At 35.3% G+C, this 16,048-nt stretch overlaps 3 protein-coding genes across 3 annotated transcripts; 2 read left to right on the forward strand and 1 right to left on the reverse strand.

Moving 5' to 3' along the window:
- Positions 1-61: 61 nt before the first annotated feature.
- LOC129237324 (actin-related protein 8) lies at positions 62-2,231 on the forward strand. The gene is made up of 2 exons (XM_054871996.1): positions 62-1,122; positions 1,262-2,231. The coding sequence occupies exons 1-2, from the start codon at positions 106-108 to the stop codon at positions 1,961-1,963; spliced, it is 1,719 nt and encodes a 572-aa protein (XP_054727971.1). The 5' UTR covers positions 62-105; the 3' UTR covers positions 1,964-2,231.
- A 55-nt stretch (positions 2,232-2,286) lies between these two features.
- Positions 2,287-3,259, reverse strand: LOC129237328 (putative sulfiredoxin). The gene is made up of 3 exons (XM_054871999.1): positions 3,133-3,259; positions 2,904-3,061; positions 2,287-2,661 (listed from the first exon to the last, which is right to left on the reverse strand). Exons 1-3 carry the CDS (start codon positions 3,212-3,214, stop codon positions 2,452-2,454), a joined length of 450 nt encoding a protein of 149 aa, XP_054727974.1. The 5' UTR covers positions 3,215-3,259; the 3' UTR covers positions 2,287-2,451.
- A 3,687-nt stretch (positions 3,260-6,946) lies between these two features.
- Positions 6,947-15,756, forward strand: LOC129238730 (zinc finger protein 569-like). The gene is made up of 5 exons (XM_054873880.1): positions 6,947-7,324; positions 7,560-7,689; positions 7,758-8,045; positions 8,102-8,455; positions 13,562-15,756. Exons 1-5 carry the CDS (start codon positions 7,101-7,103, stop codon positions 14,615-14,617), a joined length of 2,052 nt encoding a protein of 683 aa, XP_054729855.1. The 5' UTR covers positions 6,947-7,100; the 3' UTR covers positions 14,618-15,756.
- Positions 15,757-16,048: the final 292 nt, after the last annotated feature.

The following is a 16,048-nucleotide window of genomic DNA, read 5'->3' on the forward strand; positions in this document are numbered from 1 at the left end:
GACTACTTTTACTATTCCACTATTTCATGTAAACAAAAACAGAGAACGTTCTCTGCACAAATAGTAAACCGGCCCGACTAGAGTAAAACATTTTAAAGTGTATAAATGCATGCACAACGGATTATTATAATACATCCTGGATCTTTGTTTTTAAGAATTGGCAGAGCTTCCGATCTTAATCCAGTTACGGTCCTACATGCAGTAGCACATCGAAGGCGTGAAAATAAAAATTCACAAGAACATAGAGATGCTCTACTGCCGCGAGTGCATAGTTCTGCCGAAACATTTGCTGAATTCGAGGAACAGAGGCGACAGGTTTCCCATTCTATACAGTCGTATGCACCACTCCATGAGTCCTATGAACGAAGTGCCAAACGTTTGCGCGTTGCTACGCCTCCGCAACAAATCGCAACTTTTAACAGGCGGAGCGTCCCGGAAGATTTGCCGCTCATGGATGATGAAGGATGCGAAGATATAAAGCGTGATAAAAATTTCTCGGAGAGTGAATTGCTTTTCGACAAGGATATTTTGCTTCTACGTGAAAGAGATTCTAGCGCTTACAATATTCATTTTCCATTGAGACGTGGAGAATTGAATCTTCACAAAGGTGTTGGTGGTTCTACCGCAGCTGTTATATCTAATATGGAGACTATTTGGCTTTATGCACTGCAAAAGCATTTGAATATTCCTGCCGATACCTTGCCACAATATAGTGCTGTATTGGTTATATCGGATGTATATAATCGCAGTCATTTACGTGAATTGGTAACATTGCTACTGCAGCGCTTGCGCTTTCGATCTTGTTTTTTATTACAAGATCATGTAGCAGCCACTTTTGGTGCAGGACTCAGTTATGCGTGTGTTGTTGATATTGGGGACCAGAAATGCTCGATATCATGTGTTGAAGATGGCATTAGTCATCCAGAAACTCGTGTACGCCTTTCCTACGGTGGCGGTGATGTGACACAAGTTTTTTTAAACCTTCTACGTAAATGTAGTTTTCCATACAAGGAGTGCAATGTAGAAACAGATTATGCGGATGCAGCGCTATTGATGCATTTAAAAGAACGCTTCTGTCATCTTACCTTAGATGTTTGTGGAGCACAAGAACGAAGCTTTGAGGTGCAACTATATACCAGCCATCATATTTCTTAATCTAGTACTTTTCTTTTTTAAATTATATACATACATACCTATCATATATCTGCATAAGAAACAAATTTAATTCTTATTTTAATGATTTCCCCTTGCACATCTGTAGGTGAGGAAAGCAAATAAACGCATGCGATACACGCTTCAAGTAGGCGACGAATGCGTTGTGGCGCCACTCTCCCTTTTTCACACGGAATTATTTAATATTACTGGTAAAACAAAACAAGCAAGGGTTCAATTACGAAGTAGCCAACAACCAGATCCCGAGGATTGTTTTGATGCCGAGTATATTCGGGAGACAGGGCGTCGAAATGGAGGGCGTGACCAATTACTTGAAGGAACGCTACCAGTGACAGGTGAGGTGGCTGACGACGATCTAGTTGTAGATGATGTGGTAGAACGTGACATTAATATTAAAACTAGTGATAAGGATGAGCTGTTGTACATAATGAATGGTCAGATTGTACCTCTAGATCATGCTATAGTACGCAGCATTGAACGATGTTCAACGGAAGAAATTAAACGTAAAATGTACAGCTGTATACTACTCGTTGGTGGTAGCACAAAATTTGCAGGTTTCTCAAAATGGCTGGAACAACGTGTTTTGCTGCAATTAGCAGGTACATCGACATCATCTTCAGCGTTTGAAGTTAATGCATTCTCCAAAGAAATGGATGCAGGCATGATAGCTTGGAAGGGAGCAGCAATAATGTCATGCTTGGAGAGTGCTCCAGAACTGTGGATATACTCCGGAGAATGGGAAAAGTATGGATTGCGTATACTACGCGAAAAAGCGCCGTTCATTTGGTAATTTGCTCAGTTACGAGCGTTGCTGTGTAATGGAGAAATGTATGTACATATGTAAGAAATAGTTGGTAATAATCGAAAGTGGCTTTCGTACACGTAACACAACTGACATTGTTCAAAAATGAAAATAAAAAACATCAAAAATACTACGTAACTTTATTGTTCAAATGTAGTTTCGCCTTATTTTCCAAGCAACTAGTTCATCTTACCGATTTTACGGAAATATTTTATTCGATGTGGTGTATTGATAGTAAACTGTTTTACGTTTTTTTTAACAATTTTAGAAATTAATTTATTGATACAGATTTTGCATAAAAGTTTGTATGTGTCTGTGTATATACATATACATATATATTTTTTTGTGCATTTTAAAAATACTCTGTTAAAATTAAATAAAAGGAAGCTATATACAATTAAAAGAGCAGAGGTATATCAACATTTCCCAGCTTGCTGTACACGTTTCGCAGATATTATATATCATTTTTCAGCTACTCATTTAAGATTTTTTGGCGTACTGGAACCCATATAATGATATAAATCTTGCAGCGTGGATTGTACTAATTTGGCCTTTATAGTAACACGTTTCAACCGTTTGTATGCCTCGTACCGATGGCAACCACCAAAGCTATAGAAATAATCGCCTCCTTCAGTACCCTTAATCCACAATATATCTATTGGGGGCACATCGTCTTCTGTTTCATTCTACTGCCAACAAACAAAACATGATTATATGCTGGTACATGTAAATATGTTTCCATAGCAATTTCAAGTGAAAGAATAGGCAAAAATTATGAAATTGACGTCAATATTGTTTTTGTAGCAAGTTAAAATATTCATCAAGTTACAGCCCTTGGCTGGGTCGCACCGGTAACTTAGATCTTCAATAGTATAAGTTTGCCAAATTCCTCCATACCTTTACCCGCAAGGGATCTATTTTTACGCACCTCTATAGTATTCATAAGCGACTGGACCTTTGCTTCGTCCAATACCGGTGGAATTGGTCTATGTATAACACTCATTGGCACTTGGTGAACTTCTGCCACAGAAGCTGAGTGTACGCTGTTACTGCAGGTATTGTTCGCCATTTTCTGTCCAAATCCTACTGCAAGCAAGTATCATAGAAAGTAGTTATTCCACTTATTGCTATATAGTAAGAACAAAATATATTTTCACCTTGCTTATTTGTTGTTATATGCCTGTTAAGTGAATGTTTGCGTCTACTCACTTGTAAAGCTCTGCGAATAATGAATGACATTGTGTGTGATCGTGTTAAACTCCACCACAACTTAGTCACTACTGCAAGCGTTCGTAAAATAATCAAAATAAGCAAATACAAAATTGTTTTTTTTTTTTACAGTATTGCACTTAATTAATTGCTTGTTGGGGGCAAACCGCTTTACAATTTTGGAAAAACAAAAATAGGGGGATTTGTTGATCAACTTTCTCGTAATCAAGTAGAGAACAAAGAAATTTAAATTTAGACTTTCAGATAAAGGTTGGTATAAAATCCTGAAAAATAAGAAGCAAGGCAAATTATTTATAAATACAATTTACATTTTATGAATTTTTTTTAGGGGTACTCACTACGGCTTTAAAGATAAAATTGGCCGTTGTTATGAGTCGCATTCGAGTTTGGACTTTTAACAAGGAACAATTGTTAGTGCAAATAAATGCCGATACTTCAGAGATATGTAGTTTCGGTCCAAAGTTACGCTGTTTCGACGGGGTGGCTTCAAAGGGTTGGATGGAAGAATGCTAGATGAGTGGGTTTAAGGAGACATGTGAATAGGGGGTTTGTGTCGTGCGGAGTATCTGCACATGCGACATATGTTGAGCTTCTTTGGGTCGATTCTGGATAGGTAAGGATTTAGCGTAATCCAATATCCCGAACGCAATTGACGTAGCCTCTGAAACTCTTTGTCTGCGATGTGTAGTGGCTGGACTCTGATGACGACATTCAGGGGGCGGTAGTTTAAAAAGGCGATAAGAAGCACCCGACGAATGCCGTTTATAGCCTGTCTGGTAGGTCCACTGGGTGTTGTGTTAAGGTCTGGTTGCCATCAGTTAAGTAAAAGAGATGGCTCCTGATGTGCCCGCGAGATGGAGTCTCCAGCAAGTGCCAACAGGGGAGATCCCGGTAGTAGGAACCCAGCAAGAATTACTTGCTGAGCATTCCACTATGCTCCCTCACTAGGAGGATAGCAGCCTCATTGTGAAGATGTTGCAAGGAGTATATCAAGGGGTCCCCCGTGACTGTTTTGATAGTATTTCTTTAGCTCCTCTTACCTTCTTTATGTATACAAAATCGTTGTTGTTCCAACAGTTTACTAAGCCCTGTTAAGCGTTGTAAAGTTATTTACCAATGGTCGGCCCAGGAAACATGCCGTTTCGATGAGGTACGTTAAATGAGCGGCTTTAAAGGGGCATGTGAATATGTGATAAATGTCGTACCTTAACATACATATGTATGTTGAGTATGTCAGGGTCTATTCTAGACATGGTAAAAATAATTCAGATGTGTGGCCAAGATCAGACCTTTAACCGGTTCTCAGCGAATTTGAAATAATCAGCTGCATGTAATTATCGTATAGATTTCGGCAGGCGATAAGATTGTGTTAGTGGTATACGAAACAAATCAACACAACCTTCACTCATGTTGCTTCGTTGCTATCTGAACAATGATGATATACAAATGATATACGACAGTGTTAGTGATATACGAAAAAAATTAACACCATTTTCGTTCGAGTTGCTTCGTTGCTATTATGAACAACCACTGATTGGACGAGTGTGTGAAATTAACGTACAGAATTCGGCTGCTGAATACCCAAGTGACGTGTCAGCCAAAGTTTCCCTCAAAATTTACTTTTTCACCATATTCAAAAAGCCAACCTTAAAATCTATCATCCTTGGGTCACACCTGTAAAAATCTCTCTCATAGCAGATTGCCAAACCTTGTAATCTATGATCCTTACAGAAATAATTGAAATATTCAATAATGACAAAACTGTACAATGTTTTGCAACCTGTCAATATCGAGACAATTACATCCAACCCACAATGGAAACAGTTGACAATTCTCTCAAACGCAAAACCTAGAAACCCAGGGTTTGGCTTGGTGGAAACGGATTATAAAGATGAATACAGTAGCGTACTCTCAAATCCGAAAACTTGTGAAGCGGTCAATTATTGTTGAATATTGACGTAAACAGAATTGACGGCTTAAATTGGTTATACAGGGTCCGGCACTCAAAGTAAAACATGTGTGAAAATAATACAAAATTAACCCTTTGCACTCGTAATGCCAGCACTGCTGGCATGAAGTTTTATTCCGGCAACTCGGAATGCCAGCACTGCTGGCATGAGCATTTATTTCGGTAATTCGAAATGCAGACATTGCTGGCATGAAAAAGATGAGACAGGGCGTAATAAAACAATAAAACGGGCGATAACATGAAAGAAAAAAAGATCCTTTTTGGCAGTTTTTCTAAGAATTGGGTAATTAGTTAGGTTAGATGTAATAAGGTACAATAAGATGTTGTTAAATTTTAAAGGATGTTGAGATTCATTAAACTTTTGTTCGGCAACGTGAGCAGTTTAATTTTCCTACAATTTTTTTTTTTTTTTTTTGTGCTTGTAACAATGGATAAGAAAAAGCAGAAAGTGGTTAAAAATATTGAGTTTGATAGTGATTCTGATAAGTATATCTGTGAAATGGACACTGAATTGCAATATTTATTGGAAGATGAGAATTTTCACAGTGAGTTGTTGGAAGGAAATGTGAAAATGGTCTCCGAGTGCAAAGGGTTAAGAATCAATTTACTTTTGCTCGATATGACCACCTTTTGACTTGACTATGGTCCAGAGATGAATCGCAAGTTGCCCGAATGTGACTTGCAGGTATTTTAGCCCACTCGCGGACAATGACTTTTTTCAGCGCCTCGAGACCGGTGAATCTTTTAGTTCGGACCTTGCTCTCCAAAATGGCCCAAAGAGAATAATCTATCGGATTCACATCTGGAGAATCTGTGAGCCACTGTTTGGACATTATGAAGTTCGGATTGTTGGTTTTTAGCCAGTCTTGGTTCCATCCAGTTTTGTAAGACGGTGCCGAGTCCTGTTGAAACGTCCATGGTCTACAACCGAAATGTTTGTATGCCCACGGCTTCAAAGCAACCTCCAGAATACTTTCCCTTTCGGTCAAATGAACCCTATCGTTTTAGGAGTTTACAAATTGCTCAATTTGAAAAATTTTCTTGTCAGAAAACACAATGTTCGGAAATTGGCCGCTTTCAGCCAAGCGAAGCAACTCTCTGAAGTTGGTTACACTTCGAGTACCGGACCCTGTAATTAAAATATTATTGTAAGCCCAAATCCTATCATATATTTTACAATGACAAAATGCTAATATATGGCAGTCGAGACAAATACGAGGTGTCAATATTTGAATATCTTACATTAAAGAAATGTAAAATAATATACAAGAGAAATTACATCACAATTAAATTTTTAGCAATTTGAACTGTGTCTGAAATTGGCACAGGTTATTTTAATAATATTGCCTTAATATAAACTCCTATTGTAAAAATATTTCTTCATCCGTACATCTCTCAAAATATTGAAATACATTTTTTCGCAATAAAGAATTTTATAAAGAAGAATTTTACAATACAGAATTTTAACATCCAGAATTATAAATTTCAGAATACTGTACCATAAGAATTTCGAATTTTCGCCTCCTAAACCAACTTTCAATTTCATAATGTTTCCAATGTATATGGCAAATGTACTTACTAGCTTACATACTATGTAGGTGCATTTTTACTCGCAGTTTTATTATTAGATATATAAAAATATAACATTAGGTGGAATGTTTTGCCGACTAACTGTCGGTCAGATTATGTTCAGCAAGTAAAGAGAACAAACGGACTTAGTAAGTAGTTGGCAACACTTGTTTTCGTAGTGTAGTCTGTAGCTGTGAGAAGTTGAACTGTCAGATTAAATAAAGAAAAAAGAATTGGCGAATGGAGTTGTACCAGAATAGAAGAGAAATTATCGGAAAATAATTAAAAAGAAAAATTTTAGTGAAAATACGAGTGCATTATCATATATATTTTCTCATAAATATTGTGGTAGCTGAGATGAGTGTTTTACCATATCAACCAACCAGCGATGAGGACATCTTTCGTTTATGTACGAAAGAGTGCGGCATCATCACAGCCACGGAGGATCAGCAATACTTTGCTTTGGGCTGCATGATTTGCCCGGCCAAATTCCTTTATTTCGATGCGTTCATTGGGCACATGCAAACAGACCATGGCACTCAAACAATGGATCAAAAGGGATTCTTTGGTGGCATGCTAGGGTAAGGTATAATTGCTGAAAGTAAGCTTCAAACTCGGCCAATTCAAGTCAGAATTGTACAAAAAAAAATATATATATATATATATATAAATATATATATATAATATACGTATATCAAGCAGAAAGTAATGAAGTTGTAAGATAAAAGGAAGCATAAAATATTAATTAAAAATCTTATACATTTCTTACGCAAAGTAAATTATATTTAACTAATAGATAATAAACGATTTTTTCAGGCTCGGATATGATGACTCGTATGGCGAAAACAATAGTGGTCGGAGTGGTGAAGGTGCAGAAGATCTTACTGATACGGATCCGTCACTTTTAGTACCACAAACAGTTATGATCAAGGAAGAAGTTGATGAGGTAAACATATTTTAAATAATATTTTCTTTGGTGTTTTTGTACGCTTTTAATATACAACTTTTTCACAGGAAGCATTAGAGCTCCCGCAAACTGATAATTCTGACATTACGAGATATCTGAATGAAAATGAATTACAGAATGCTGATGATTCAATGTATCACGTAAAGCAAGAATGTACTGAGCCTGAGGTCACTGTGGAGGGGGACCATGACAACTATATGAATGATAACTATGGAAATTACGAAGATTACACTAACAATGCCGATGAGGAAGATCCTATTTATCAAGAAGACGAAGATGAAAATAATTATGACGATTTAGTTGAACAATCTTTATTAGGAGGAAATAATGGAGTGGTATAACAATTTTCTTTTCATGTTGCAAATTGTTTTTTTTAAATGGTTTTCTTCAGGATTCTGGTCTAACAATGCACATAAAGGATCGCAAAATGATTCAATTTCTTATAGACGCGTATAGACGTAATACCTTCCTTTGGGACCATCGTCATCCTCAATTTCGTGATCGCGCCAAACGGCAGCACTTTCTGGATTGGATTGTAATGGAATTTAAGCGGCGCTTTAATTTATCATTAGCGAAGGATGCGGTTACGCGCAAGTGGGATAATTTACGTACGGTGTATAAAAGAGAATGCAATCGGATGTCATTGGAGAATACTAACATCAGCACATTATGGTACTTCAAGGAACTGCATTTTCTTAATCGGTTATATGGTGGTAATCAACAGATGACAGAAGCTGTGGTTAAGGTATGTTGAAACGATTTTTTCATTTGATTAAATAAAGTTGAATAGGATGTTTTATTAAAATTCATTTTTTTCATCTAAGTTTTCCTGAATGAAAAACATGCAAACTAGAAAACGTAATCTATGTGTTTATACATATGTATTTTAGGATATTAACTTACGTTTATTATTCTCAGTTTTTAAAATACGGATTTAAAGGCGGCCAAAAGCGGTCTGGCATTTTTTTCATATAACGAAATCACAAAATTTTTTTGTCAAAATCTTGTACAAAGTTTGAAGTTATGAAGTAAATGATATTTGTTGAAGAATGAGAAGATGAGTAGTCAAAATATCGCATTACTAAATAGATGCACGCTACTGTACACGTTTTTAAATTGAAAGGAGAAAGCCATGTAAGGCCTAGCAAATAGTAATTTTTTTGTATTGAAAATGATATGGTTTAATTTAACAAATTTTAAATGATTTTTATTATCTTAAGGGGTTAGAGGTAGCCAGAGGCCCGAACAAGGATGAATTTCAATAATTTTTTTTTTGCTAGTCAATTGCTTTATTTCACAAAAATAAAAATAAAAACATAGCATTAATCATGTTTCGACTTGACTGTACCGAAATTTCAACAAATAAAAATTAATAATTGTAAAAGTTATCGCTGTTTGTGTGGATCCCCTTTCTCCAGAAGTCCCTTGCGGTGATCATCACAAGTCCTTGGAGATTAATCTAAAATCAATTCGACAAGAGAAATTAATTTTACTAATAGATAATCTTGTGCCTATTTCAAAATTAACAATATGGCGGCCTCAGGAAAAACTTTTCAGACTTTCGAGAAAAATTGAGTTATACGAATTATTTAATTACTTACACTGTGCCATCTATTCCTGGACCATATAATACTTCTTCAGTCGTCATAGCAGCTTCCAAAATATCTATCTGCTGTTGCCTACTTAGCATTCTACCTTCTCGAGTGTTATCGTTAACGCGCTTATCTGCCACTTTCATCATCAATTTTTTCAGCATACGAACGCTCCGGAGCGCCCAAGTGCCCTTTGTTAATTGTTGAATAACTTGAAAAGTATTTGTCGAACTCACTTCAAATTTTCACACAATATTTTCAAGATATTATACTTTAAGAAAATGCAAAAAACAATCCAATTTTTTTTAATTCGGACACCCCTTAAGGGTAATAAATACGTAACAAATTCGTAACATATATGTAATAGCACAAAAATGAAAACGAAATTCAGGTACATCTATCGAGAACCACAAATTATCCCTCTAAGAGACGCATCTGGCTTGCGGGCCGCAGGTTGTCACGTCCTGTCATATAAATACATATGTACATTGTACTCCAAAGTAAGCAGGCCTTTTTAAAAATAAGAATTTTTAGTTAAACCATCTAAAAGCAACTCCATATACTCGTATGTGGAAGATATTTTTTGCGTTGATGTACTTTAAAATTTTCATAATATTGGAATAAATAGTTTTATTGTGTTGTTGTTGTAGCAGCATAACAATTCCCATACCTATACGGGGAAAGCTGCTGAAGTGACAGTCCTTGACCGGATATAAATCCGGGTTGTTGTTGTAGCAGTAGCTTAAAACCGGGTCGTTCCGGTTACGTAGAACCGACTGTTGTGGGAACGACATTATTGTATCTGAAGTGATAGTCTGCTTGTTTAATATAATATTAACTTGATTCCAATTCACATGTAATAGCAGTTTAGAGTAATTTAAACAAAATTTGACAAATTCGAATAAATAAAAAAATTGTAAATCTACTGCTTTAACACCTTTTCAATGCTTGGTTAAATTTTTGTATTTATGTATACGTCTCAATTTGCGAACCAAATTTCACGAGTTAATTTTTTACTTTGTGACGGAGTTCTTATGTGGTATAAGAGGCTAAAAACAGTCATGAAATCTAATTATGAGCAAATTATTGGCAAATATAAATCTCTGATCAGCGCATATTCCTCCACTCCATCAACTGTGGGAGGATTAATCAAAGGCGTGGTAAAATCAAAAATAAAAAATATTAAATTAACGCATTTTCACCTAAATTTGGGTTGAATATCGTGCATTCGGAAGCACGTGCTTTTTTGCACGGTACTGCGTGCACTAATCTGTCTGTACTGCCAAACAATATTTTGAATAAAAAAAATTGTAGCTGTCAACCACTCCGATTTGCCAGATTTAGGGAAAAATGCTCACCATTTAAAACATGAACTTTTAAAAGAAGACCACTATATTTTAAATAAAAAAATCGAATTAAAAAAAGTAGTTGATGTTCTTAGTTTGAAGAAATTCTGCTTATTTTTTTACTATATGCCTGATTTTAAATATTAATTTTTTTTTGACAAGAAAAAACAATTGAATGCCAATCTTGTTAGGATTGACTAAGTATTAATTACTAAGTGCAAATAAATTAGCAATTAACTCATTATTACATTTAGTGCTCAATTTAGTCGTCAAACAAATAGCGTAGTGAAAATTGCTGGTTATGCACTTTACGGTTGCTCTGAACTATAAATTAAATAAATTAAAAATATAAAATAAATAATAATAATTGTAAATAATCTTAAAAGTACAAAATGACTGTAGTCGCGAGTCATTTTATACTTTTAAGATGCCATAGCAAACATCGTGCATTGGTGGAGTGCAACATAATCTTTATTTATTGCTGAAAATCCGGTTTTTCGGTATTTGCTGCATTAACAAATGGAAAACTTCGCTCATTTTTACCTTTTTAAACTTAACGTTTTTTTTTTTTTAATTTTTATTGTAACTTTTGCACACTTTACTTAAAAGCACAAATATTTGGTTCATACACGAAAGTATTGTAATAAGTAAGAATTCAACAGCCTCAATAAAAATAATTCACTTAAATATAACAAACAACAAGCATTACAAGTAGGGTGATTTTGAAATTTCGTGAGCAATTTCCTCATAGCACGCAATTTCCTCTCGTGGATTAATAACACATGGGCTGAAAAGTCCCGGTCCTAACAGATAGATGGCACCAGTTTTATTGAATTCACCTCTATTTCAGTTAGTACTAACCTTAAAAAGATAGCTTTCATGATATTCTATTCATTAGTTCGTGAGTTAGTGTACTAAGAGTGACGCTACTTTTGTTATTTTCAAAACAATGGATCAAAAAGAATTTCGTGTTTTAATTTTGCACTGCTTCTTGATGTGGAAAAAATTACCATTCAGGCGAAGCAATGGCTCGAAAAATTTTATGGGGCTCTGCTCCATCAGAAGCAACAATAAAACGATGGTTTGCTGTCTTCAAACGAGGCAGTAGAGACACCGATGATGCACAAGAGGTGGAAAACCAGGAAACATCAAAAAATTTGAAAGTGAAGTTGCGTGAGTTAGCTGACATCGTAAAAATATCAAAAGAATGCGTAGGCTTTATATTGCATAAGCATTTGACTATGAGATAGCTCTGTTCAAAGTGTGTGCCGCGTTTGCTCGCTTCCAAGTCAAAGCTCCGTATCACAAGTCAATCAAAAAAATGGCAAAACTATATGAATTGAATTTCGAATTCCTCCCACATGCACCGTATTCGCCAGATTTGGCTTCCAGCGACTTCTGGCTATTCGCAGGCCTTAAAAAATGCTCGCCGATAAGAAATTTCGCTTGAATGAAGAGGTTGTCCCTGAAGGCCTGAGTCCTATTTTGAGGCAAAATATAAATCGTTCTCCAATTGTGGTTTTGAAATGTTTGAGCGGCGTGTTTTCTTTGTTAAGCCCGGGACTTTTCAGCCCATGTGTTATAACATAGCCCATCGTTTAACAGCCCAATCATTACGATCACGTCATTCGTTTAATGGTTAGACTGTCTTGTAGTAATTAAAATTAAATAAATTAATTCGACTTGGCATTAGATCTGTTCATGTAAAAATTATCCAGCAACTTGCCAGTAACTTAATTTCCGAAAATTCTCTCTCAAAGAGAAAAATATTGAAAAAAGGACATGAACGCAAAAACAAGTAAAGATTTGCAAGTTTTACGAACAGCAGGAAAAATCACAAAAATTAAAAACTTTTTCCCCGTTTAAATAAAATGCAAAATAACGAGCTTCGGAATCACGTCATTTCATTTTGTCCCCAATAATTTTTACCATTTCATCATCGCCGTCAGATGAGGAACATTCCATTAGCAATTACAATTCAAAAATTTGAATTCGTGTTTATTTTTACTTTGTGATCAGCTGTTTTTCTCACTTGCAAATTGTTACAAGTAAAAATTTATCCAGTAAAAACTTGCAATTCCCTTCAAAATGAAATGCCATTTCGTTTTTTCAACTCCTCTTCTATTCACCATTTCCCCACTCGCTATCTCTGTACTCGATACTTGACTTAACAACAAATTATCGACTAAGATTCGACGCTAGCGAGTATGGCTACAGCTCATTAGACGTACTGCCTTACCAACTCTCTCTTCCCGCATTGCCGACATATGTTCAGTTGCTTCATCTATTCGTCACTTGCTAAGTCTTGGCGAAAAGGAGGCCCTCACTTTCCTCTATTTTACAAGGTTTTTGGGTACATGAACACCAAATCGTGATAATTTGCAACAATTGGTACAAACTGTTTGCTTCATGAACAGACCTATTGTTTTCATATCAAGCGCTAAATTGCTTGGTTTTTATGCAATATTAACCCTTAACGGCCGAGAGCTTTTTTGTAATACTCGCCCATAGAACGACGGAAAATTAGGTGAAATTCTAAAACGTTTATAAGGGTGAAAACTTGAACTAATCATTTACACTGATTTATTTAGATATGAATACAATATATTGCAAACTACAGCGATGATAAATAAATGAAATGAAAACTGAATTCTTTTCATGTCCCCGTATTGGGAAATTTCGTTTTCTATCGCATAAACACCATGCCCCCTTAGCGGGGCCTTTCGGCCGTTAAGGGTTGTATCAATCAGTCATTTACGTCTTAATAAAATTTGAATAAAATACTAAATTATTCTATGATAGATCAAAATAGATTGACCTTAAAGCAAAACCTGTGAAAATCACAAAAGTCCATTTGTTTATAAATAAGTGTGTTTCCTATTTATTTCATTGAATTTTTAATTATAATTTTAGGAAACCGTTTACAGACGTCGCTACTCTGCACTTTGGAATGATGTATCCACTACAAAACTTTTGTCCATGGTGGAACAACATTCCTGTTTTTATAACAAGTATAACATCGACTACCGCAGCAAAGAGAAACGTGGAGAGGCGTTGCAACAAATGGCAGCGGAGTTACAGAAGATGATTGACGTGAGCACCATACAAATATCAAAACGTATTTCGCAACTGCGTTTCGATTATTCCAAACAAAAGCAGGAACGTTTGCTTTGTGAGCAGAATAATAAAGTATTTACTCCCAGTTACACTTACTACGATCAAATGCAATTCATGGATGCTGATATAGCACCATTTAAATGCGATTTTTGTCCAGTAATAGTGCAGTCGCCGCGAGAGCTGGATGTTCACCTCAGTACCCATCAGCCGGAGGGCAGTTATGCTTGCAATGCTTGTCCGGTTAGCTTTTTAGATATTGATCAGCTAAATCAACATAAACAAATACATACACCAACAAATAAAGATGTGAAATATTGGTGCGATTTATGCACGGCCAGCTTCCGTACAAAAGAAGTGTATGATGAACATATGCGCCGTCATAACGATGAACTCTTATTACCCTCTTTAGCAAATATTCCGCATCCTCGCAATGAAGATGTTAATCCACTAATGCATATGAACAGTAGCGAGTATGATGAATGCTACTCGTGCGACATTTGTGGGAAATCATTTGCGAATATGGTATACCTCAATGCACATCGTGCGCAGCACAGCAACGCCAGCGATCGTCCATTCCGTTGTGAAAGTGCACATTGCGGCCGTTCATTTACCTCACGGCAATCAATGCTCGACCATACACGACAACACTATAGCAACGAAGAGTATAATTGCGATATTTGCGGCAAAACTTTTAAATCGCTTAAAAATCTGCAGAATCATAAACAAATACATGACGCCATCAAACGATATGTTTGTAAGATATGTGGTTCAGCATTTGCGCAAGCAGCTGGTTTGTATTTGCATAAACGCCGACATAATCGACCCAACTCACGCATACGTCACACTTACTGATCCACTTACATAAACCTATAAAGGTATTGTAATCGGAGGTTATAAATTTAGTAGCATAAGCCTACATAACCACACAATAATCATCTCACTAATCTAACTATGCATGCAGAAGTAATTATTATTATATTTGAGATTTCAACGCAAATTAGGGGACTTAATATGGATTGTAGCCACAAAATTACGAAATTGTATTAAACTAACTAGTAATGTTAAGTGAAATTGGTAACGTTAATGCAACGCGAAGTTTAAAAAAATGAAGTAAGATTTCTTTAAGGATTTATTTTAAAATCTTATTTATTTTTTACACAGTTACCATGAAAGAGATTCTTTAAGACGTTAAGGCATATTCATACATATATCTATACATTTAGATGCAAATAAAAGGCCGTATTAATACAAAAGTTGAAAATTTCGAAGCCTTTCTTTTTTGTTCACTGATAGTAGATAAATCTCAAATGTTTTATTTATTTTCAACATAAGATTCCAGTTGCAATATATAGTAGATTTTACAATACTTATTTTAAATGGGATAATTTGGTTTTGAGAGGAGTGTGGCTGCCTTTGGCTTTTATAGGAGCAATATGGCATTAGTGATTGCTCAACAAAAGATCAATTAATCTATCAAAAAATCAACTTATTCAATAATACATTTTCCCTTACATATGGGACTCTTTCATTAAGAAGTGCATTAAGTGCATAAAAAAATATAATCGCGAAGTTAAAAATTCATTTTGAGACAAGAGTGCGCCTTTTTTTTGCATGTTTATGTATGCATATATGTATAGGCATATAACGGTTCACAAGTATTATAACACAATTTTTTATTATTTAATTTATTATGTGACATACATACATACATATACATGTATATGCGGCAAGTAAATTATTTTAAATTAGTTAATTCCAATGCTGCAATTGGATTGATAGTATAAGATTGTACTTAGAATTTATGTAATAATTGTAATCTTAAGAAAAATTAAAGGCAAATTTGCGCACATTAAAAGAATAATCATCTAGCAATTGAATTTTCCCACTTGATTCTTTCTGGTGTTGGTATCGACTAAACAACTTATCTTACCCAGGTATACATACATACTTACCTAAAAATTCATAAATAAATAAAATAATTTCGAAATCAATTTAGCCGTTTTTTCGAGTAGTCACAAATACTCATAATTTGTGTGAATTTTAATTTGTTCTCCATATACACATTATTTTCATTACATATTATATATTCACACTTATTGCGAACTCCGTGTGAACACTAATTCTCATAAATTACAATGAATGTGTTATACCTATGTATATATAAATAATATATAATTGACGCATGCATCCTGGACCCATGGTGAAAAGATTTTTAGAGGTGCACTACCTAGCAGACCGCTATTCAGCTCTGAGCGAATTTGACAGATATGTGAAAACAATTTT

Source organism: Anastrepha obliqua, chromosome 2, assembly GCF_027943255.1.
Source record: "Anastrepha obliqua isolate idAnaObli1 chromosome 2, idAnaObli1_1.0, whole genome shotgun sequence".
Lineage (NCBI taxonomy): Eukaryota > Metazoa > Arthropoda > Insecta > Diptera > Tephritidae > Anastrepha > Anastrepha obliqua.